Source organism: Tyto alba, unplaced genomic scaffold, assembly GCF_018691265.1.
Source record: "Tyto alba isolate M040663 unplaced genomic scaffold, T.alba_DEE_v4.0 Super-Scaffold_33, whole genome shotgun sequence".
Taxonomy (NCBI): domain Eukaryota; kingdom Metazoa; phylum Chordata; class Aves; order Strigiformes; family Tytonidae; genus Tyto; species Tyto alba.
In genome coordinates this window covers 14,816,664-14,840,113 of record NW_024881308.1, presented here as the reverse complement: position 1 = coordinate 14,840,113, position 23,450 = coordinate 14,816,664, and the positions used below count along the sequence as shown (strand labels likewise).

Here is a 23,450-nt window from a genome sequence, read left to right as displayed (position 1 = left end):
CATTCTCAGAGCAACAGTGTCTGGGCCAGGTTTTCATGTGTCAATGGCATATGACTTCAACAACTGGTACATCATGAGTAAAATGCTCTCCCTTCCTGTATGAGATTGCAAAGGGCGGTTGCTCTGCATCTTCAGATAAGATTTTTCTCATATACTTCAAATCTGTCTGATCCGTCCTTGAACAGCGCACAGTGTAGGTCATTGTTTCTAGGCTATAGCTAAAAAGGCAGGATTATTGCTATCTAAATTATAGCAATGTAGCTATAATTGTTGAATCTCAGCATCTTATAGTCTTTAACTTACTGAATTCTTGGAAGGTAGGAAAAACATGTTATTTGTGTTTCATAGCCAAGAACCAAAAACTTTTGGCCACAGGGATGTAAGCAAAAGAGTCTTAAACTCATGGACTACTTTTTCCAGCTGGACAAAAGAAATACCCTCCTTTCTGGACACAGAAGAATGGGATCAGCCATTGAATCAGCTGTAAATGTCTGCAGTCTTGCTGGGCTGTTAAATGCCTCCCTAAAGCAGGTTATTTACGTAATCGTTGCCTACTTGCATTCCTGTGGAAATACCAGCTTTCCTTTTTACACTTCCTTTTACTTTTCCATTATAGGTTTCATTTTAAATTGAACTCTTCTCTTAGATTTGAGATTGGCAAATGGAGACAAACTCTACTAAGTATTAGTGTAGAAATGTGTAACGTCAGCCTGGTTTTGCTGAGTTTAAAGTGCGAAAGTTTTTCAAAACAGAGAATGGCTCAGACAAAATACGAGTGTCCTTTGCAGGTGTTGTTTATAGAGGCAAATTTTGTTGGTCAGGTCTGCAAATTGACTTACATTTTGTAGGCTAAGTGGATTAAAAGATAGCAATAGAAACAAGGTTCCAAAGGCAGAGAGGCCGTATGATTCCTAAAAGATCCACTTAAACTTCTGCCATCAACTCACATGTCTTGGACACTTCTGTAGCAGCCTTGACCTCATAATTGTGCTAAGTTTTGTGTTCATATTTTAAAACCATAATCCAGTATGCAGGGCAAAAAAAATCAGGTAAGCTGTTTCTCTGGTTTTGTGTCTGTATTAAAACCACAGCAAAAAAGACATGTAATCCATGCTTTTTAATGACATCTGATGGAATTTACTGCTTTTTCTTTCTTTCACAATCAATAAAAATATTTTATGGAAAGTGGTCATTGTCTCCTTAAATTTAATTGTGTACCTTCAAATAGAATTTAGCAAGGACTCCAAAAGCATTATGCTTTAGATAGCTTAAAATTATTTTATGACTGGAGGGGGGAGGAGGGAGAGGACAATAAAACCCTGCTACTCCAGAAATCATAGTTAGAAGATATTCCAGCTGTATCAGTCAGATCCATCAGGTACATATGGATTATGAATTTCTCCTGTTTTCTGATGGACTGGATTTGGAACACAACTGAGGACTTCTGAACTGCGCTAGTACCTAGAAGATCCACAAAAAAACTTTTGCTGTGGGCAATTTAAAAACAGAGGAAAATGGAAGGTTATCCATATTTATACCTAATTCATCTCACACCATCATCAGCTTTTTCTTATCAGTGGGCTCTTCTTCATTGTCTTTTTGCAATGGTTTACTGTATGTGAATTTACTTCTCTGTTTCACATACACAATTATTTAGCACTTTCATCTGTAGATCTCAAAGCATTTCATAAAAATAGTATAATCAGCCTTAATTAGTAGTGGAAAGTGATTTATTAAGGGATTTAGTGGCAATGTTGGGAATGTAATAAGTATCTTACATGGATAAAATAAATGAATTTTAATAACATAGCCATGTATATCAGCAAAGGATTCCACAAATCTTGGTGTACCTCTTTTGGTAGTTTGCATTAGGAAGTGTGTGTTTTCTTAAAGTAGGAAGGCATGGAATCACCTCGTGCTGTTTAGAATGCTCTTAAAAATTGCAACAAGTGAAACAGAATCTTAACTGTACTCTGAGTGGAGTTCAGTGTCTTGATCTCAGCAGATACCATTCTGAAAAGCAGCAGAAGAACAACGCGGCATTACAAGCCTTATTTTCTTTGCCAGCCAATTCCATTTAGCAAGTGTACCTTAATGTGCAGTGTTACAGTGCTGGAAGTGATTTATATCCCCGAACTAAGGGTGCACAAATTTGATGACCATTGTCAGTTACTCTCATGATTGACTGGGACAAATATTTAAATGGTGGTGTTAAAATGTAAAGAATATCTTGTATTGGTCTCTGCAGTTTAAAAATGTACACCATGGGTATGCTTAGTTCATTCCTATGGGTTTGTCATTGATGTACGGAAATTAGGCACGTATCTTTAACAGTACAGGTAACTTCTTACCAGCTGATGATGAGAGGGAAAGATGTGGCCACATGTGCATAAATATGGTAAAACTGATTTAATGAAAAAGAAGTATTTAAGGGTAAGAAAAACAAATACTCATCCAATGCTAATATTTAGTATATAATGCTTTAATGGCTTCAGTTACAGGATGTAATTCAATAAAACCAGCATGTGGACTTCAAATACATAATAGGAAAATAACTGTTTTATGAATAATTTAGCTATAAAAGCTACTAATTTTGCCAACACAGCTTGCAGCACTTTTAAAATGCTTGCTTGCGAAAGACAGTCATTGAGCAATAGTTGGAGATTGGAGCCAACATTTTCGCTATTACCTAAAATTAGGCACTTAAAGTATTTACAGATATTGAAATAGAATGGGCCTGACCTTTGAAATGCTGGTCTAGCTGTGTGTTTCCATTCAAAAGAAGCATCTAGTATTTTATCACTTTGAACTGAGTAAACATAGAAGCCAGGTTAGGCATAACTTTTAATATTTGTGTAAAACTGCAGTATCAAAATTTTAATGGATTTAGTCTATGATGACTAAACTCTAAACAAATTATAACTAAGTTATTAACTTACTCATGGAATTTATTATCTTGAAAGCGTATTCAAATTTTACCCTGTTTTAATTAGTGACTTGATACGTTTCTTACAGGGATTCAAAATAATTTTTTAGTAATTGCTATTTATTAGATAACCTGTCTGATAGATTTTTGAAACCTGTTTATTTCAATTAATTAGTGTTTGAGATTCATTGTGACTAACTGTAAATCGCCAGTCTCTGCATAAAAGTAGATTACCAAAACATTAACAACAGAACAGCAAATGCCTACTAGGAGTTTTTGGATGAACACCAATTTGTGTGATGCTCTGCACTGGTCAACGCTGACCAAATGTGGAGTCATTATTCATATACTGATAACAAAAAAATATAAAGCAAATTCACAGTGAGCCATTTCTAACTAATGACTCTATTCTGACTGTAAATTCTTAATGTTTGGGTTTTTGGTTTTTTTTTTTTTGTTGTTTTTTTCCCAGTTGTTTTACTTTTGAACTATACCTTGATCTTATATATTAATATAATTTCATTTAAGGTAGTAAATTATTGTGAACTGCTAGAATTGCTTTTAGGCTGTGACTTCAAATGAGTTTTTGGATAAGTCGAGTATCTGTGTGAATAATCTTAGATTAACTGAAAAATACTTGTTTAGTTCCTGTCCTACCTATTTTCACTGGACAGCTACCCCTCTTAAAGGGCAAATTTGTGCATGTACTGAATTATTAGCAAATCTTAGTTTTGGTAAACTAGCCGGTTAATTGTCTTCATGTATTTATAATTTTTTTCTAAGTATGAAAGAAGGTGAAAATTGGCAACGCTTACTAATACAGAATCTCATACCTGGAGGAAAAAAACTTTTTGGCACTGAATTTTAGATGTACAAATAGGAAATAATATATACTACAAAAATGAAAAATAAAAGATTCTTTTAGAACATGTTGAATACCCTCTTAACCATGAACCAAGAACTATATAAAACTTAACCACTGAACTGTGAAATAATATAAATTCTACTTTGGATCTACCACGCACTCTACAGAATGTTTTCCAAAAACTTTTGCTCAAACTTAATTTTTCTTGTTTCTCAATTCTAATGAGAACCATTCCTGATAGGAAATCTCAAACAAATATTTTAGATAGGCCTCAAATTTTCATTATAATTTTGCCTTGTCTTTTAAAAACACTATTTCTACGGAGTAACCAGACTTTGCTGGTTTCTTCATTAAGTGATTAAAACAGTTTCACTGTACAGTTACTAGTTACAAACAGAACAACACAGAATTTTAGAGGAGGGGTTTTTCCCTCAGTTGTCAAGAGATTGCATAAAACTTTTAAATCAATTTACTTTATTTAAGAAATTACTCTTTGTTGTCTTATCTGTAGTTCATTATTTGGAAAATAAGGTTTATATGGGGTAAGACTTGAGCGTAAAAAGTGGAAGCGTCGGTGATTTAGGGGGACATTCTTTGAACAAAAGTTACTGCTTAATGAAATACATAGCAAGTATTGAAGTGAAAGAGTAAGTTTAAAACAAAGCAGCCATGGTTTTGGTGTGTTATTTAGCAAACTGCAAATAATCCCTGCAGTACAGACTTTCATTGAAGAAGAAATCTTAATTGGTTCTAATGCTTGGGCTTTCCTTTGGCATCAATTCCGCTAAGTTTTCATCTTGTAGTTAAGCTAAATTCAGTTAGAACCTACTTAAGCTGTAAGAGTGATGGTATCTTCTCACTGACAATACTTCACATTTAGCCTAAAAATATACTAAACTCTTTTACTGATTTCTCAGTGTGAAGATGGCAACCAAAGAACTTAGAAAAAGTTAAGTTCATTAAGCTTGAACATAAATGTAGGAAAAGAGCTGATGTAATTTTATCATTAGATGGTAAATTTAAGAGTCAGCTTAAAAATTCGAGTTCAGTTGTTTCAGCAAAGTAATGTACCTGTGAACATGGTTTGCTAATGGAATATATGTGCGACTGTGGGGGTTGGGTTTGTTTGTTGGTATCAAAAAGTTTTCAGTGTTAATAATTGGATATTTAAAAATTGTTCCTTAATGACCAGCTGGTTTGGTTTAATAAGAACAAGGAATGTATATATAAAACTCTTACAGGATCATGAATAGAAGGAACAACATAGGTCAGAGCCCTCACCTTACCAATTAACCACAGGGAATATTATCTGTTACTTTACAGATTGGTTTCTGTTTCTATATTGCTGCTTCCAAGCTGGATGCAAACAATAACTAATGGTACATATGGGGGAAAGACCGTGATCCTCACATGAGGACCTTTTAGAAGTCATTAAATCCAGAAGTTAAAAAAGCCTCTCTTTAGACAGATTTCCTACATTTGCCACCAACTGTATGTTAAAGGATTTATTCCCTGCCCTTCATTCTGGACATGTTTATCTTCCACAAGTGCCAGTGGGAACTGTGCGTGTGAAAGGAAGAAATACAGTAACATGAAACAGACCTACAGACCTTTTGTGGTTTTTGTCTCTATTGGAAAATTTCCCATCCTTTTTGGATATACTTCAGCAAGGATTCCAAGTCTGAAGCTTTCACAAAGGAGTAAAGCTGCTCACGATGTTTTTTACTTACAGGAAGTCCTACAGCATCAAACTGAATCCTGCAAGGGTTTAAAGTGACCTTGCCCTCTGCTTACCAGGTTCTTACCCAACCAACCACTTTCTTGCAGAGAAAGCAAACACGCCCAGGGTCCCTGTTTCCCACATCCTAAACTTGTGTCTGCTTAAGATCTCCTTTGCTTGTTTGCTGTGTTAGCAGCTTCCCTGCTTCTATCGTGTTTTAAAATAAAGTCTAGCTGGAAAAAAACAAACAAAAAAAAAAAAACCAAACAGGGAGTTGGTTAGAAGCTTTAATACTGTTTCCAAACACAGTTTATTTGAGGTTATCTTTTTAGCAATTACTGGTATTTCTGTAACTTGAGATAGACAAAATATTTATAGGCTGGTGTAAGTGTCCCTGTAGTTTTTTAGCACAGATTATAACAGAAATACAGTTGCAAAGTTAGCCCAGGTGTTCTCACTTTTCGATATCTCTGTGTATACAAACATATCAGCAAACTATTTAAAAGTAAATGTATGATTTTTCGGGGGGGGGGGGGGGAGGTAGGGGTGGTTGAACAACAACAAAGCTAATGTAACAATACAAAAAATAGAAAAACTTTCTTTGGTTTTGAACATTTGTAGAGACATTTTTTAATAATAATATCTGTTGCTGCAATCTTTTATTAAAAATATAATGGAAAGAATTAAAGCATTTATTTACTTATCATATACAAATATATATAAAAAGCAAAGAAATATAGATGCATATGCTTATGGACTAATGAAAATTGCCAATAGTTATCTAATGGAATTTAGAAAAACTCTTATTTTTATGACTTTTGTAGCTGCTACTATATGAAATATTAATTTTCTACTGAAAGCATAAGTGAAAATTAGTTTTTTACATATTCGATCTTTGTGTTTCCTTTCAGGACTCGAGTCATCTCGGCCAAATTTAATTCTTGGATTGGTTATCTGTCAGAAAGGGAAACGTCTTGCCTCTGTCATTGAAACAGAAAAGACAGAGGAGAAGCGAAGCAGAATTCAAGCACATGAGGAAACTGAAACATCCCTGTTCTCCAAAGGGCCGCTAGCTGCTTCGCAGGAGAAGAAAACTCCAAAATACACACTTTATTCAGGAGATTCAACCGTAAGTACAACACCACCTGGATCTCCTCCACCTCCACCCCCGCTTCCCATTCCAGACACCTCTGCTGTTACACCTTCAGTATTAAAAATACTGTCCTCAATTAAGAGTGGAACCACAACTACTGTAACACCACCAATTTCAACTGCTGCTTCTGCAAGCGTTACTGCTACGCATTCCTCATCCTCAAAAACTGCCACACCTCTCGAGCACATCCTGCAGACACTTTTTGGAAAAAAGAAAACTTTTGAGCCTCTTGCTAAGGAATCTGAAACTGTCCAGTCTTCAAATCAGGAGGGTCAGGCTGCTGCTGATGGAGGAATGTCAGCTGTTCCTTTGTTAGATCCCATTGTGCAACAGTTTGGACAGATGTCGAAAGACAGAGCTATAGAAGAGGAGGAGGATGACAGACCATACGATCCTGAAGAAGAATATGGTCCAGAGAAAGTTTTTGAAATGCAGACTGGTGAAAGTGAAAAACGATATAATGTGGAAAAGCCATCTGCAGCAGAACTAGAGGATGAGGCCTATGATCCAGAAGATGAAACTATCTTGGAAGAAGCAAAAGTTACTGTTGATGATTTACCTAACAAAATGTATACGGACACTAAAAGCAATTCTTTGGAAACACCTACTTCATATGTGCCTGATTTGTCTGCATCTTCATCCTTGGTAGAACAGCAAAAAATGTTGGAAGAATTAAACAAACAAATAGAAGAACAGAAGAGACAACTAGAGGAACAAGAAGAAGCCCTCAGACAACAAAGAGCAGCTGTTGGTGTTTCAATGGCTCATTTTTCAGTGTCTGATGCTTTAATGTCTCCACCACCAAAATCTTCCCTAATGAAGACTGAATTATTCCATCAGGACCAGCAAGCTACGCAAAAAGTAGATTTACCTTCATCTTTAAATCAGCAAGCACAAGTTTTAAACCAGGGCTGTGACCCAAGGCAGAACAGAGATCCTCGGCAAGCTAGACGAATGGCGACAGAGACTAATGACAATGCTGATTCTCGAATAAAGGCACAGGTGGTACAGAATGAGATGTCCACAAGAGAAATTGCTCCAGCAAGTTTTCCAAATGCTTTGCAGACTTCACTTGGTAAGGAAGATAAAACTTTAATTTCTGCTACTCAGCCTGGTTTTAGTGGTGATAATTGGGTTTCGAGTGAAAAGGCTTCTACAGTGTCCCAGAAAGAGGCACCTAATAGCAAATTTGAAAACACTATTCAAGTTAGTTTGGAAAACGTGAGTCAAACAGCTTCTGGAGAACCTTCTACATCCAAACCTTTACGTAAAGTGCTGCTTCCAACACCTCCAAGTACATCATTTCAACCTAATTTCTCCACATCAAACGACAGTCAGTCTTTGCAAGATATGCACAAAGTATCATGGTCAAATGAGTCAAAGGAAGTAATGGGAAGGGATTCTTTTTCAAATACTATGTTTACGTCTCAGGAAAAGGCAGGTGGTCACTTTGAACCAGAGAGGGGTCTTTCATCAGTGCAATATGACGAACAAAGAAATCCTCAGTCTCATCAATTTGTAGAACAAACTGAATCTCCATCAGTTCAGAGTGAGGGCGGACCTTCCCCACAGCACTTTGAAGAAAACCGAGCTGGACCTCCATTTTCTTTGTCGGGGCAGAAAGGAGGGCCTCCACCAGCACTGATGCTCAATGCACCTGGAGGACCTCATGGACCTAATTTTAGAGGACCAGCACCACAGTTCCCTGAAGAGCATGGTTCTCCAAATAATGATGGGCAAAGAGGACCTCCATCTGGAAGATTTGGGGGTCAAAAGGGTCCCATTCCTTCCTTATTTTCTACACAGCACGGACCACCATCACTTTTTGGTGACAATAGGGGCCCTGCCCCTTCTTATCATGGTGTTCCAAGAGGAATGTCACCGTCTCAGTTTGAAGATCGTCGGGAACCTCACATGGAACAAAGGGAATTCTCAGATTCCCAATATAATGAAATGGTAAGGCCTCCAGGACAGTTTGAAGGACCAGATCCACCTCAGTTTATGGGAAACAGAGGACCTTCACCTTTTCCTTTTGGAGGTCAGAGGCGACCCCCACCAGCTCAGTTTAAAGGACAGAGAGGAGGCCCTCAGTTTGGAGGGCCAAGAGGTCCAGCCCCGAGTCATTTTGGGGGACCAAGAGGGCCTCACCCAAATCAATTTGAAGGGCAGAGAGGTCCAGCTCCAAATCATATACCTGGTCCAAGAGGACTTTTGCCACAGCCATTCGAAGAACGGAGAGGGAGTCCACCACCCAGATTTGCCAACCAGAGAGGTCCAGCACCGATTCAGTTTGGAGGACCAAGAGGAGCCACACCTACACTGTTTCCAGAAGAAAATGAACCTTCTAGATTTCATTTCCAAGGTCAGTCACCACAAGGTATGAAGCCAACCCCAAGACCACTCCTGGACCTTCCAAGCCATCCACCGTCCCACAGAAAAGAGATGTGGGAGGAAGCTGGACCATCTCCATCTCTTTCCAATATTTCTGGACAAGGATCTGAGCCAGAAGGACAGTGGTCATCGTCTGACTTCCGAGAAGGCAAAAATCCTGAATTTAGAGGTCAGGCATTTGAAGGGAGGCAGAGAGAGAGATATGAGGGAGGAAGTAAAGACAAGGTTTTAGATCAGCCAGAGCCTCAGCAAGCAGATAATCGACAAGGTAGACCCTTTGAGGAAAGACGAAGGGATCGAGAACATGGTAGACTCTGGGAAAGAGACCGTGGCAGAAACTGGAATAGAGACAGGGACTGGGAGAGACACAGAGACAAGGAATGGGATAAAAATAGAGACAGAAACCAAAACAAAGATAGAGACAAGGATTCGGAGCGGGGTAAAGAGTGGGAAAGAAACAGAGACCGAGAGAGAGCAAGAACCAGAGAGAGAGAATCCTACAGAAGACGTGATAGAGAGCGATCGAGAAGCAGAGACAGAGATCGTGACAGAGACAAAGACAGGGACCGGGATCGGAGCAGGGAAAAAGAAAGAGACCGAGAGAGAGATCGAGATCGTGAAAGAGAAAGAGGCAAAGATCGCAAGGATCGGAGTAAGAGTAGGGAAATCGGTAAAGAGATGAAACCAGAAACGCCGAAGGAAACTCAGAAACCGACAGAAACGGAAGCTTCATCTTCCACTAATCAGTCATAGAAATATGACTGATACCATATTTCCCATAAATAATATACTTTTACAACACAGCAAGGACTGAGCATCTTCTGTATATAGTGTATATTCTCACCTTTACAAAAATGCTGTTGTAAAACTAGCCTTACAAAATGTACTGACAAATTAGCAATTTTTAAACAACTGTGAATGAAAATACTCAAATAGATAAAAGGCAAGAACTTACTGGACTTTCACTTGCTGCATTTTGTGCATAATGTTTTTCTTATAAAAATTCACAGCGTTACCTGTACTGAAATTTTGTTTTTCTACTTGCATCTTTATCTTAAAGTTTCCATTTACAGTACAGAAATGGAAAAAGTCTAAGAAGAGCATATTGCTTTTTAAGATTATAAAGTTATGTTTTCCAGTAACTTGAATTGTAATTTTATAAGAGAATTTAATCCAGACTTTAGGAGCCATACCTTTACATCCCATTTACGTGATATTTTGGTGTCAAAGTTGTTCCTACAGCACACACTTTAAAAAAAAAGGAGTCCAACGTTGCCGTCTTGTTTATTTTACAACTGAAGGGTCGTGTGTATTTAGGAAAAGGCTGCAGAAGAACAGTGTTAATAATTATTTGTGACTGACGGAGGATTTGAAAATGGAATGGTATAAGCTTAAAGTGCACTATCTTCCTTTTTATATACAGGTATTTTGTGGTTTGGAATCCATCTGTTAAGTGTACAGCAAAGAAACAAGTCATACTTAAGTTTTTTTCATGAGGCTGAGGAGTTTTAAATGTCACATTTTTACAAATCTGTAATTAAAGAACATACAAGAGTAGCACCTTTATAACCAGCAAAACTTAGAAAAACCTTGGACATTTATTTGAAAAAGGCTAAGACTACAAATGAATTGGTATACCAAAGGAAAGAATAATAAATTGGTTAAACAGGTCACTAAATCTATTACTTCAATTGAACCGATTTAGTGGAGCATTTGTTTGGTTTTGCTTGTTTTTTCAGAATTTTGCCATAGACTTAAGAAATGTCCCCATTTTATTGTACTTTTCATTTTAAAAATGTTTTGCTCCTGAAAACAAAGCGTCACTGTTTTTTTGTTAGACCCTGCTTAGGCTGGTAGTGTATATAAAACTCTCCACTGAAAAAGGTATAACTGCATTAAGCTTAAAAAGAAGTGGTAGTACTTCATGTTGTGATTCAAGAGGGAAATACATTACATCGCTACTTTTCATGTATTCTTCAAGTAAGTAATTCTAAAGTATGAAATAAAACCCCACTAATTTATTTGACTGTAAATTAACAGTTGGGTAAATATTTTGATATTTTTATAAAATAGTTTTGGAAATGTGAAATTAGATTCCTATAGACATTTGCATCTTGAAGACTACATTACAAGTAGCGTGTATGCCCTGTATCTCACTACAGATTTTACGGTTCATATTGGTGCATCTTCGAAGTCCTTATATATCAAGGATTTGCTCGTTGAAATGATCATCTGTATTCTGAACCTGTAGACAAAATATTAAAATGCAGAGAGGTGGTATTAAATGCAAACATCTACTATGGTGTAAGATTTTTTTCTTAATGAGATGTTTCTAATTTAAAGACATACATAAAAGTATGCAAAAAAAAAAAGTTAAGTGTGTTTGTTTAGGTTTACTTGATAGAAATTTCTGTAAATTGTATTTTATATGGCAAAATATATTACTGTACATTAAAATATGGGACTTCACAGGTTTTTGTTACTGTAAGTAGAATAAACATCTACAGAAAACTGTTGTCCATTTCTTAAATCTGTATGTGTATATTATTTTCTAAATATTGCTACTTCTCAACAAACCACAAGAGACTGATGGCACACAGGTTTCATTTCCTCATTGTTTAACAAAAGATGTTTTGCAGGACATCACTACCAACTGATGTTTAGCAGTAGACATTCTAAAAAGCATACAAAAATCTGTGCTAAGGTTTTTTTCTCAGTTTGAAAACATCCCAATTTATTCTGAAGGGGTTTTGTGATTTAAATTAGGAAGTTAATAATTTGCAGATTTTTATACCAAAAAAAAAAAAAAAAAAAAAAGAAAAAACTTAAGGTCAGCTTTGAACTTAAGAAAAACTCAATTCATATTATTTACGAATTCCATGACTTCACATTTTTATGAAATAGATCTGTGACTTTTCATCTTCCAGGACATACTTCTTTATCACAGATCAGTTTGGGAAATCTGTTCACGACTTAGGAACAACAAAGGCATCCTCCTGCAGATGTAGTGGCAAAAAAAAGCAACAGCATACAGACAGACACTGGTGACTTGGATTTTTTAAACCACAGCTTTATGTAGTTTATGACCTAGACTTGGATTTTGTAGCAAGGTTCCTGTGTGCTACACTGCAGAAGACAGTAAAAGCTAGGCTGAAAAGAACATAACAATTTAACTCAATTTACAGAGACTAAAAATGGTACTGAACTATTATCATGCATTGCAAGAAAGAGAAAAATAAACAATTCTCTGGCTTTGTTCAAACTGTTGATTAACATGAAATGGTTTACTATTTTGAGCTCTTATCTAATTTGCACTACGCTAAATTAACTTTCCAAAGAGTATTTTTAAATGTTTATGTAAAAGCCTCTGAAAGGTCTAGAACAACGTAAGCCGAAAGATTATTGTGTCTGTAAAAGGCTAACATTCCAGCTTTATGCATTCTAAACGAGAGCATGCAGAAGGATTAAAGGAGGAAGAAGAAGGTGGGTATTGAGTCCAGTGTGCACAAAATTGCTTTTACAATCTTGTGCTTTTGTTTCTAGAGGGAAGTCATCAGTGTAACTTTCAGACTTCAGCTACACCTCATATAACATGGTACACTTTGACATGGAAAATGACCGTGCATGCTGCCTTGACTGAATATGCACATCATTAAGGAATGCAATAAACAGACTTTATTTCTCTAACCTCCTGAAGGGAATCAAGATTTCATAAAGTATTGAGGTTTTTGTTTTGTTTTGTTGTTTGTTTGTTTGTTTTTTTTAATTTTACTCTATGGGCTAGAGTATTATTTTTGTGCCTTTCACACTCTGGCTTGTTTCTAGAATGTGTCTTCTGTAATAGGCATCTGTTTTTAATACTAAAATACATAACCAGTAGCAGATATGTAATAGAGACCAAATGTACAAACTGCTCATGATGGTGAAGTGCCTGTTGTGGAGAGCATGATTCTGTGTGGGTTAATTCAGATGGTTTCTTGATTGGAAGACGTGGCATCCAAGCTCATTTTCATGAAATTATGTGATAATACCCGCCCCCTCAGTGCCGCCGCCGGCGGTTGCGCGCGGCGGTTGCGGTTGGCGGAGGCGGTTGCGCGCGGCGGTTGGCGGAGGCGCGCGGGTCCGTGGCGGGGCGTGGTGGCGGGGCGTGGGGCCGGGGTGGGAGTGGAAGCGTGGGGTGGGAGGGGGCCGGTGTGTGTGTGTGAGCGTCAAGGCGGGCTGAGGGGGCGGCGGGTTCCCCTTCTCCACCTCCCCCCTCGGGAGCGTTGCGGGGCTACCGGGCCCCTTCGGCGGAGGGGCGAGCGGCTCCCCCCGCCCTAGCTCCCGTCAGCCGGGGCCTTGGCCTTCCGCGGCCGCGCTGGGGCCCGCCGGCGCTCCTCTGAGGGAGCCTTCGGTAGCAGAGTACCTACCGCCGGGTGTTGGCAGGTGAAATCCGTTTCTCCAGAGCAGCCGCGTTGGAGCGGGAGGGAGGGTGGGTTTCACCTGAGCTCGGAGGGGGGAGGCATGGTTAGACTGCCTGGCACCCCGCATGTGCCTTGCTTCGTTACCCCGTAGTGGTACGGTATCGGTATTAGGTGCAATTTTTTTGCCTTTTTGTTTTTAAATGGCCAGTGCTGGTAATTCTTGTGGGTCTTATGCTTTATTGTTGAAAGAGACATTGGTAACTGATTAGGTTTGCTGTAGTCATGTCAGGATCAGCCCCAGAGGAGCCTCAGACCTCCATTCCTCACAGCACAACTAGTGTTCCTGATCCTGCTCCAGTTGCTGTCGCACCTGGAGGCTCAAGTGAAGTTTCCTTTGGTGAGCAAAATCTTAACTTCACCACCACAGACTTCAGCATTGTGGAGATTATGGAAATTGAGTACACCCAGCTGCAGCACATACTTTACTCACACATGGAGGCACAAGCTAGTGAAGGTGAAGTGGAAGCTAGGCTCAATTCTTTCTCACCGCCTGGTAATTCCGCAGACCCCCCTCTGCACCAGACCTCACTGAACACCAGTCAGGAGTGGTGTTCATCAAACAGCTCTGGGAACCAGTCGGTTAACCCAGTTACCTGTCAGTGGGGATTATCTTCTGACAGCAGTTCGCTGAGTTCAACCCCACGTTTGGGCTATGCTGACTTTCAGGAGCAGAGAATGATGTTACTTAGCAAGTGTAACTTCCCTTTGAACCAAACAGATGAAAAGCCTAACAGTAGCTCTGTAGAAGTCCCAGGACGCAGTTTAGTAAAAGTTAACCATGGTGAAAATTTTGTTGCGATGAATAAAGGAAGCAGACTTGTTGAAAATTTGGCACTGTCACCAGAGTCTAGATCTAAATCTGCAGTCAGAGTTCGGTTGGAAGACAGATTCAACAGCATCCAGACAGAAAACTGCAGATGCCAAGAACCCCAAGAATCTGGAGTAACTCTTAACAAGTGTGTTGCAATTAATTTTAGTTTATGTTTTTAAAGTATGTATCATCATATAGTTCAAAACTGATTTTCTAGGTGAAACCTAAGAACAGCACTTTTTCTAATATATGAGAATGATGGGTTGGGCTTTTTTAAACTGTGTCAGTCAATGTGGCTGCAACTCCCCTGACCACAGATTAGGCCCCTCTGTATATTGCATAAATGGTACCGCATGTAGTTCCAGAATTAATTACTTTACAACTTTATTCTTGATAACAACATGTAATGTAAATAAAGGTGAGACAAGAACATTACCTAGTTTTAACGTGCAGCTTGCTAAAAGCAAAGTCGATTTTTGATCGTAAAATACTAAGAGCAGTTGATTAGTGTTACAACATGAAGGCCTGACTGTGGGGAAAACTGAGCAAGAATACTGTTTTACAGTCTGGCCCTGTAACTGTATTAGTGTGGTGATAAAAGATTTTATTGAGGCATAAAGCTGAATTGTTACTGCACAGAATAAAATACCTTCTCAGCTGACTTTTTTTTTTTTTTTTTTTTTGGTCCCTGAAGTAGGCAATATGGCAATAACAATGATTTCTGTTTAGAGTAAATGAGTTTTAAAACTGGTTTCATGGTGATAGTTACTAGAAGTGTGTGTAGCTGTAAATTTCTCAGTACTCATTTTCAAGTAGTCAGTCTGGTATGTTTTCTGTGTTGGTTTTTTGTTTTTAAGTTTAGTAACATCGATTCGACAGCCATCAGAATTGATAGGTGTTCCTCTTCATCAGCAAGAAAACAAGCGTGCCGCATTAGGGAAAAATAAGACTGCACCTGCCACACCTTCTTTACAGTTCCCATACTCATTATTTACTATGAATGCATGTTCTACTGTTGGAAGTGCTAATCCTTCACAAGCACAGGTAGGTAATGTATTCACTACTACTTGTGCTCTGCTAATTTAAAACACTAATAATGTTAAAAGGTGTAATATAATTCTAAAGGTTTGTGAAAACGTGTGACTTGGTTTAAATAGGGATGGTCAGAATGATCTATAATGCAATTTACTTGTTCTTAAATTAATCTTTAAGACCATGAAAAATACTTACTCAGATCAATTGTGTGGCGTTTGTAATAACATGCATCCTGGTAATGATCAGTGGCCATTAGATTTCTTGCTAGAAAGACTTTTTTCCTTATCATCAACTTCATCTATGCAAGGCAAGAAGAAAACTCTTAGTACCTTTGGTTCCTGGTTTTCTAATTCATTTTGATGAAAAAGCTTTTTTTTTTCTCCCCCAACTCGCAGTAACCTCTGCAGCAAGAGTGATAGCATGGTACTCAGAAATGTCAGCGCTATCCCAAAAAGATTCATCAGTCTGTCAAAATCCCCTGGTTGTGTGCAGAAGTAACTGGGATTTATTCTGATATAACCCATTGAATCACAACACTAAAACTTAGGAAGTTAACGTGAAGATATCAGAATAGTCTCTTTTTTATGTATAAAGTCCTCTAAGTATTTCCTTTCTGGTTTTCACAGACCTCTGGAACATCTTGCACTATTTTGGAAGCTGCCAAACATCAGGACCTTGGGATACCCAAGACGATGTGTTTCTGCCGTCAGGAAATTGAATCCACAGAACAAACAGTAGGTGCCATGAATAAAGATTTGCCTGAAGAAGTTTGGATTAAAGTTGGAGGTAAACCTTTTATCTTCTTTTCACTTAGCTTTCTCTTGGCCTTCAAATCTAGAATTTTTTCTGAATTTCTGTGTGTTCTAGAATTAATATGATTTTAATGAATCCTGTAGGTGTGTTTTTTAAGTCTGAGATGTGCTGTAGGCAATATGGGACTAGATTTCTCAAAAAAACTTCAACACCTACAAGTTTAGCTATACTTTTGAAATTTTTTATTACTGCTAGCTTGAAATGAGAAAACCTGAGGTTGCAAAGTACCTTTGAAAATCTGGGCCTAGATTAAGCAGCTGGTTTCTTTCTACGCTTTTTGACCTCAGAGTTGATACAGCAGATCCAGTCAGTATCAAACTGAAGAATATTTAAAGGACTGCCTGAAATGCTAATCAGAGGCAGGCGTGAGTGATCTCAATGGCTTCTCTGAGAAAATGAAAGCTAGGTGGATTTTGAAAGAGCGAGCAGTGCCTTAGGGCTTCTGAAGGACGTGCCTTGCTGTAAGAGTCAGTCTGGGTTGGCAGTAAAGCTTCAAAGATCATTCTATGTAAATAAAGCGACAGAAAAAATACTCTTCATGGTCAGTATTTTCAGTGATTGGTGGGAGGGTTATATAAATAGGTTCTAATTTTCTTGTTTGTTTTTCCAAGAAGACACCTTACGCAAGCAAGCAGTTAGCAGTAGTTGCAGCCAAATGGGCCCACTGGATCTAAAACCAAATGGCAAACCTCTTGGTGAAATTCAGAATATATGTGATGATAGCCAAAGTACTGCATCTGCCCAGCGTCCTTGGCAGTCAGCACTGTCAAATTCAAGTATGCAGGTGCAGGGTGGTGCACAGGACGGAATCGCTCAGCGGAGGGAAAGACATAACCGCATGGAGAGAGACAGAAGGTAATTCCTAATGGACAGTGGCAATACAAAGTTTTTGAAGCCTAAAATACTGATACTGTAATACTCCCATCATTATGCAAAGTAAAGTGGAAATTTGACATGCTTTGTTCTACCTACAAGAAAAAGCAATGCAGGTGGTGAGGGTTTTGGTGTTTGTTAGAGGAAAATCGTATGTATGTTTATTGTGGTTGTCTCTGTTGTTTTTTTTACGCTATAAACAAAAACATTTTGAAACATTTAACCAGTTCGGTAAAGCAACTTGTGTATAACATGACTAATGTACAAATACAAAGCTTGTAGCAAACAAAAAGAAGTCCCCAAAGTGCGTGGCTTGTAGCACATGTGAGTGGTCTTCCTTCTTTTATTTTTTGCCTTCCTTCTCACCCATCGATGGATAACCTTCTGTATTTGCCTGTAGGCGCAGAATCCGGATTTGTTGTGATGAGCTGAATCTTCTGGTTCCGTTCTGTACAGTTGATACTGATAAGGCAACAACTTTACAGTGGACAACTGCTTTCCTGAAGTACATTCAGGACCGGCATGGTGATTCTCTGAAACAGGTTTTAAATCTAATTTCATTTTTGTTCTTGATAAAAATGTGAAATGCTCTGAAGCTATCATAACATAGATAAAAGTATATGGAATGCTTCTGCTTGATGCTGTTTGGGAAGGACCACTGTATCATTGAACCTTCCTGGTTTTTTTTTTTTTTTTCTTAATAATGGTTGGTTCAGTTCAGTAGTGTACAATATTAGGATGTCCTCAGGGTTTTCAAATCAGATTTTAATTTAGTTTTTGGGGTTTTTTTTGTGTTTTTTTGTTTGTTTGGTTGTTTTTTTGTTTGGTTTTTTTTTTTTTTTTTTTTGGTTAGCCCAATTCCTGTTACTATCATGACGGCAACGTAGAATTGATGTCCTCTTCAATCACTCTTCCTCATGTTCATTTTCTCTTATTTCCCACCTGTTTCACAGAGTTGTCTTCTGGTTAGTTTTTCATAAACTAGTAGTTAAGTGATGAGATTCACACTGTCTTAAAGTGAGTGAGAGTAGTAAAGGGTTGTGCACCCTAGAAGCAGCTCCTGTGCTGCTACACTAGTAGTTGCAGCCCCAGAGTAATTTTGTCTCTGTTGAGTATTTTAAGAGAGTAGATGGAGCATGTATAGGAAAACCTGTTTGTCTAGGTACTGGTACGGCCCCTGAGCACTTCCTAATAAAGGTTGATTGTTTTTTTTTTCCCAAGACACCAGTGAAACAAAAACATACATCTCAAGTATAAATATCTACATTAAACATAATTTTTTTTTTTTTATGTTGATTTTTAGGAATTTGAGACTGTGTTCTTGGTAAAACAGGCGGGAGACTAAAAATAGCAAGATCAGACTCATTTGTAACACATCCAGTGCAGGAAAACAAGCGTGACTATGGAGACCCAAGTAGTCTGAGCTGACCGCCTTGAATTGTATGACAGGTGTGGCTAACAATGGCCACATTGTTAAAACAATGATTTTCTCCGTTTACATGCTGAATATGAATTGCAAAATATAACTTGAAAAAATACATAAATGAGAGCTTTAAAGAAAACATTTTTATTCAAAATGAAAATGAAAGTTAAGTACCAGCAATAGAAATTAGTGCCCTGTTAAAGGGGCTTTGGGAAAAGAAGCTACAAGAAGATGTCATGACAGCTAAGTATTTTTCCCCTTTAGTTATAAAAAAATTGTTCTTTTTCTGTTTGTCGTTCTACTTTGGGTTTTTTTTGTGGTTTGTTTTTTTTTTCTTTTTTTTTTTTAAAGATGATCCAATATAGTTAAGAATAGTTGTAGAAACTTAATCTGTGCTGTTATTTTAATGACTAAATGCAAATGTATTCTTCAAGTGTAAAAAGAAATTAAAGTTACCATATTATAATGCCTATTTCTTCCATTAAAAATGTAAAGGTTATCTTGGTTAATTGAGTAAGTGCATAGTTTCTAAACTGTGCTGATACTATGAAGTTTACATTTGCCATAATATTTTAATGTACTTGGCCCTGAAGAGTAATGCACTGTTGTTAGCATTTTTTAAAATACAGTACTGTTTTTAGTGTCTATCACACAACTGTCCAACAGGTTCTTGTATTGTTACTTTAGTCCACGAGTGTCATATTGTAAACAGTAGATTATTTAAATGCACAAACTATTTTCATATTTAAAGATAAATATGACTTCTTTGTTCATAGGCTTTAGCATATAGGGCAGAAATAGAATAGTGTGGGAGCTGAGAGTGGTTTTATTGATTTTTTTAAATACATGATGCTAGCAGGTTTTAAAGTACAAAAAGGTCTCTCAAAATAAATAGTGTTTTAAATCACAGATATGGACAATTTTGCAGCAGTTTATTTCCAAACAATCTTAGTAAAACCAGTTCTGGAAAATGGAGTTCAGCTGAGGGAATTTGATATGTATAATGACACTTAAAACAGCACAAAGAAGAGGTTAAAAAAAATCTCCTTTTATTTTTACAACAGTTCATACAGATGTTTTTGGCTAGACTTTAGAAGAGCATCCTTTCTTAGTTGGGGTTTTGTTCAAAATTACTGTGCAAATAGCTTAAGCAGAGGTCATGAAAATGCTGTTACTTAATTTCCTCTATTATCATATGGAAATATACAAAAATTCTCCCCTGTATATTAAAATATATACATTACACCTTTTGCAGAATTTGATTGCAAGAGGATTACTATTTACCAGTCTTGGCAAATGTTGGAGGTGCAATCCAAAAAACTGATAACTGACAGCATATACATAAGCTGTGGTCTTTACTTGGGCCAGAATCTTAAGGTATTAAAATACAGGATATTTAAATGCCTAATTTCACTGATGGAAGTAGTGGGTTAGGTGCCTGAATACCTTAACAGCATGTATCTTGTGCAGGTTTGTCCACTGACCCAAGTCAGGGGGAGCAGCACCAAGGAATTCAATTGACAAGGCTCAAACGTTTATACAGAAAAGTCGTGATCTTTAGTACAGTTAGGAGGGGCAGTGGTAGAAAGGAACAATGCTTTCTCTTGCAGGTCTCTTGAACAAAGGGAGAAAGGGAAAGTGAGGTGGTTTAGCAGTAAAAATGATGGGAAATAATTGGGGGGAGGAGAAAATTCTCATAAAGCATCTTTAATTAAAGTTTTCATCTGATGCTTTCTTTTTCATAGAACTGTGTCAAAGTCTCCACTTAATATAATAGAAGGAACTTCTGTCCATTTAGCACTAGGAGGATTCTGTCTGTTTTCTTACAATGCACTGTTTATTTAAATATTCAGTCACTTCTCCATTTCCTGTACTGTTGTTTTATGATTTTTTGGAAGTCGATGCTCCAACAGCTCCCATGCAGGCTGACGTGTCACATATTCCTGGAGTTCCCTGAGCCCCAATAGCACCAGGAGTACCAGGATCCCCTGGAAGACCGGGTTCACCCTGAGCACCATCACGGCCATTTTTAGTAATTCCAGGTACACCAGGTGGTCCTAAACAAGAAGGGGAAAAAGTTTACATTAATTATTTTTTTTTTTTTTTTGGATGTATATATATGTGTGTTACTTTCAGAGTTCTTAAAATACTTTGAGTATCTGTACATCAGACTTGTTACGGCCTTTTGAGTACAAGGTGTTGAATAAATTTAGCCTGAATCTGGACTATGTGCGTTGGATTCTTTAGAGCACCTTTGGCTTTACTGGACCTGCCTTGGTATGGTTGGAGGCAGACGTTTAGTATTGCACTTTCATTACTGCATCTGTCTGGTTTGGCTTTTGCTGACCACTGTAGAATAGAATTCCATCTCAATACTGCCTCAGTTAGTGTATGACTCCATGAATAATAACAAGTCATTTTTAACCAGAATTATTTTAACATCATCCCTGAATAGTTTGCTCAAGGAATGTCCTGGATGTGTGGCCTCATCGCTTACTTATTGTGACAGCATGAGTGCTCACAACTGTCCTTCCTCCCTGGTCCCCAGCTTGCTCCTTAGTGGGAGGTTGTGGCCTTCAGCTGCTTCAATTCATTGCACCTCTCGAAGCCCAGCTGTAATTAACATTCTGAGTCAAGAGAACAATGATACAGAACATGTCCCTGACATTATGGATAAGGAATTTCCTTTATACCTGTGTCTAATTTCAAAAATTTGCTCACTGTGAAATACTTAGTTTATTGGCAAAAATAATTTCTGCTTTGGGTGGACTCGAGCTATTACTGTTATTTCCTTTTTCCTTCAAGATGCCAGAAATCATTCACAAAACACTAATTTCTGCAACAGCAACTTTCTAAAACACTGCACGCTGTGCTCCTGTCTCCCTGAGGGACAGCTCTCTCAGGTGGTCTATGAGCCTGCATTTCTGTCTTAGTTACGACAGGGAGACTGTGCCTGATTCTTTTTATTCAGGGAAATGATGAATTGCATCTGCTGTTGATCTCCTTGCATTTCATGAGGAGGACAAATGCTCTCAATATCCAATATGTGAAACAGAGCCTCTTTTTGCATGCTTTGAAACAGAAAACATGTATGGATTAACGCAATTATTTTATGGAAGAATCTAAGACAACTGGTGTAAATATTATGGTTTTAGGAAGTTACAGGGATGCAGAGCCTGCTTTTGGTGCCTATAGCTTATTCATTGCACAGATGTAATCACAGTTAGAAAAGCTGCTTTAAAAGGTGAGCAAAATAATATCTATGAGAAACCTGGAAGAATATTCTTTCATTAATTTGCACAAATTAATCTTTGAATCTTTTGATAAAGGATTTGTGACTTCAGGGACTGGGATGATAGCCAGGTAGAGAGCAATAACACCACTGGCTCTCAAAATCATCACCCTAGGAAGCTATATTTGCTTCTGGTATCATTAAATATTGTCCCCAATTTCTCTTGTTTGATGCAGAAATAATAAACAGAATTTTGGAAGACTACAGCTGGTAGTCCAGGCCGCAGCTTTCACTGTGGGCATTCTTTAAGCAGAGCATCAAAAAGACACGAATCCATCAGGAAACAGGCAGCAGGTGTGATCCTTTTGCCTTAATCTGAGCCAGAGCCTCACAAGCATTACACACTTCTAAACGAATTGTGCACTTCTTGTTAATTAACTAGTTAGTTCCTGCACATGAAGTACCACTGAAAAGAACAACCTTCTGACACTAGCAGTAATTAAGAAGGGTTCTGACCTCCCGATCTATAAAAGCTCCCGACCTTTCACAGCCATTAGTGGAAGAAACAACAAATGAAGAGTCTGGCTGTCCCAGCAGCCTTTTCTCAAAAACATTTAGGACTAGACAGGAGTGGTGTGAAGAGGGGATGTGCTAATTATGTTCTGTTCAAACTTGCTGTACCCACAGAAAAACAACCCTATTACAATAGAATAACACAAGAACAAAGTGACTGGAATATATTGCCAACAATATGCAGAGCTCTCCCTCTTAAGCCTTTACTTTAGTCATGGTTTATTAAATTATTTGCACAGCCTTACCTTGAAGTCCTTGATCACCATCAGGCCCATCAATTCCCTGACCAACAGGTCCTTTATCTCCCTTTTCGCCAGCGTCACCTTTAATAATAGAGACAAATTCAACAACGAGTTGGGTACAGAGCCAAGGACAGGAATGGGAAAGACCCAGAGAAGCTCAAAATCCTCAGGATGCTGCTAGGATCTTCGCTGACACCGCATCCCTAAAGTTGCAGAACTGCCCTCTGCAACTCCACCCGCTGCCCAAAGCCTGATCTTTTCTCCTCTGCTGCTGAAATTTCTACAAATTTGCCATTTATTTCAGTGAGCATCAAAGAGAAGCAGGTCGGTTTAGTCTTACCTCGGAGACCGGGATCACCAAGTTCTCCTGTTGGCCCTCTGTACCCAGGGGGACCCCGGGGACCGGGATGCCCAACGCTTCCCACAGCTCCGGGAGGACCGGGGGGACCAGCTGGGCCAGGACGACCCGTCATTCCAGGAGACAAGGGCTTTCTCAGATTAGCAGCTAACTGTGCAATTTGATCTGAAAAGAACGATGAAAAACTGCGTGTTCAACATTTTCACTCTCGGCTGTCGTCTGCCACCAAGTGTGCTTAACCGAGCGAGCAGCTGAAACCCGGCTGTCTGACAGTAAAGCAGCGCTGCCTGCTCGGGCAGATCTCGCTCCCTGCCACTCCTACACACTTACTGCTTTTGGCAGAAGGAAACACTGCATCTCTCAGCTCATCTGTGGCTTTTTTTTTTTTTTTTTTTTTTTTTTAACGTCTCCACAGAGGGAGATTTTGGTTTGAAATCTGCAGGTTTTTAAGCCACTGATATCTCCCGTTTCCTGCACCACTTTAAAAGATGCCAACTATTCTAGAAAATGACAATGAAAGCACATTTTCTGAAACGAGCTTTCGGAGTTTAACTTCATCCCAAATGGCGAAA

At 38.3% G+C, this 23,450-nt stretch overlaps 3 protein-coding genes across 7 annotated transcripts in view; 2 read left to right on the top strand and 1 right to left on the bottom strand.

Moving 5' to 3' along the window:
• Positions 1–11,585, top strand: part of DIDO1 (death inducer-obliterator 1) — a 56,161-nt gene extending 44,576 nt beyond the window's left edge. For all 5 annotated transcript variants that reach the window (XM_042801196.1, XM_042801195.1, XM_033010444.2 and 2 more), the window contains one exon: positions 6,423–11,585. In XM_042801196.1, the coding sequence (XP_042657130.1) occupies positions 6,423–9,808 (3,386 nt within the window). In that variant the 3' untranslated portion in view covers positions 9,809–11,585. The remainder of the gene's footprint in view (positions 1–6,422) is intronic.
• Positions 11,586–13,273: 1,688 nt separating this feature from the next.
• On the top strand, positions 13,274–19,394 carry TCFL5 (transcription factor like 5). The gene is given in 8 exon segments (XM_033010412.2): positions 13,274–13,480; positions 13,739–14,474; positions 15,187–15,373; positions 15,991–16,150; positions 16,789–17,032; positions 17,451–17,592; positions 18,354–18,369; positions 18,372–19,394. Coding segments are annotated over 7 exon segments (1,590 nt in total). The 5' UTR covers positions 13,274–13,480; positions 13,739–13,740; the 3' UTR covers positions 18,479–19,394.
• Positions 19,395–19,505: 111 nt separating this feature from the next.
• COL9A3 (collagen type IX alpha 3 chain) overlaps positions 19,506–23,450 on the bottom strand; it is a 40,330-nt gene continuing 36,385 nt past the window's right edge. The window contains exons 31-33 of the mRNA XM_033010411.2: positions 22,861–23,043; positions 22,524–22,601; positions 19,506–20,530 (exon numbers count right to left, since the gene is read on the bottom strand). Of these exons, the coding sequence (XP_032866302.2) occupies positions 20,355–20,530; positions 22,524–22,601; positions 22,861–23,043 (437 nt within the window). The 3' untranslated portion in view covers positions 19,506–20,354. The remainder of the gene's footprint in view (positions 20,531–22,523; positions 22,602–22,860; positions 23,044–23,450) is intronic.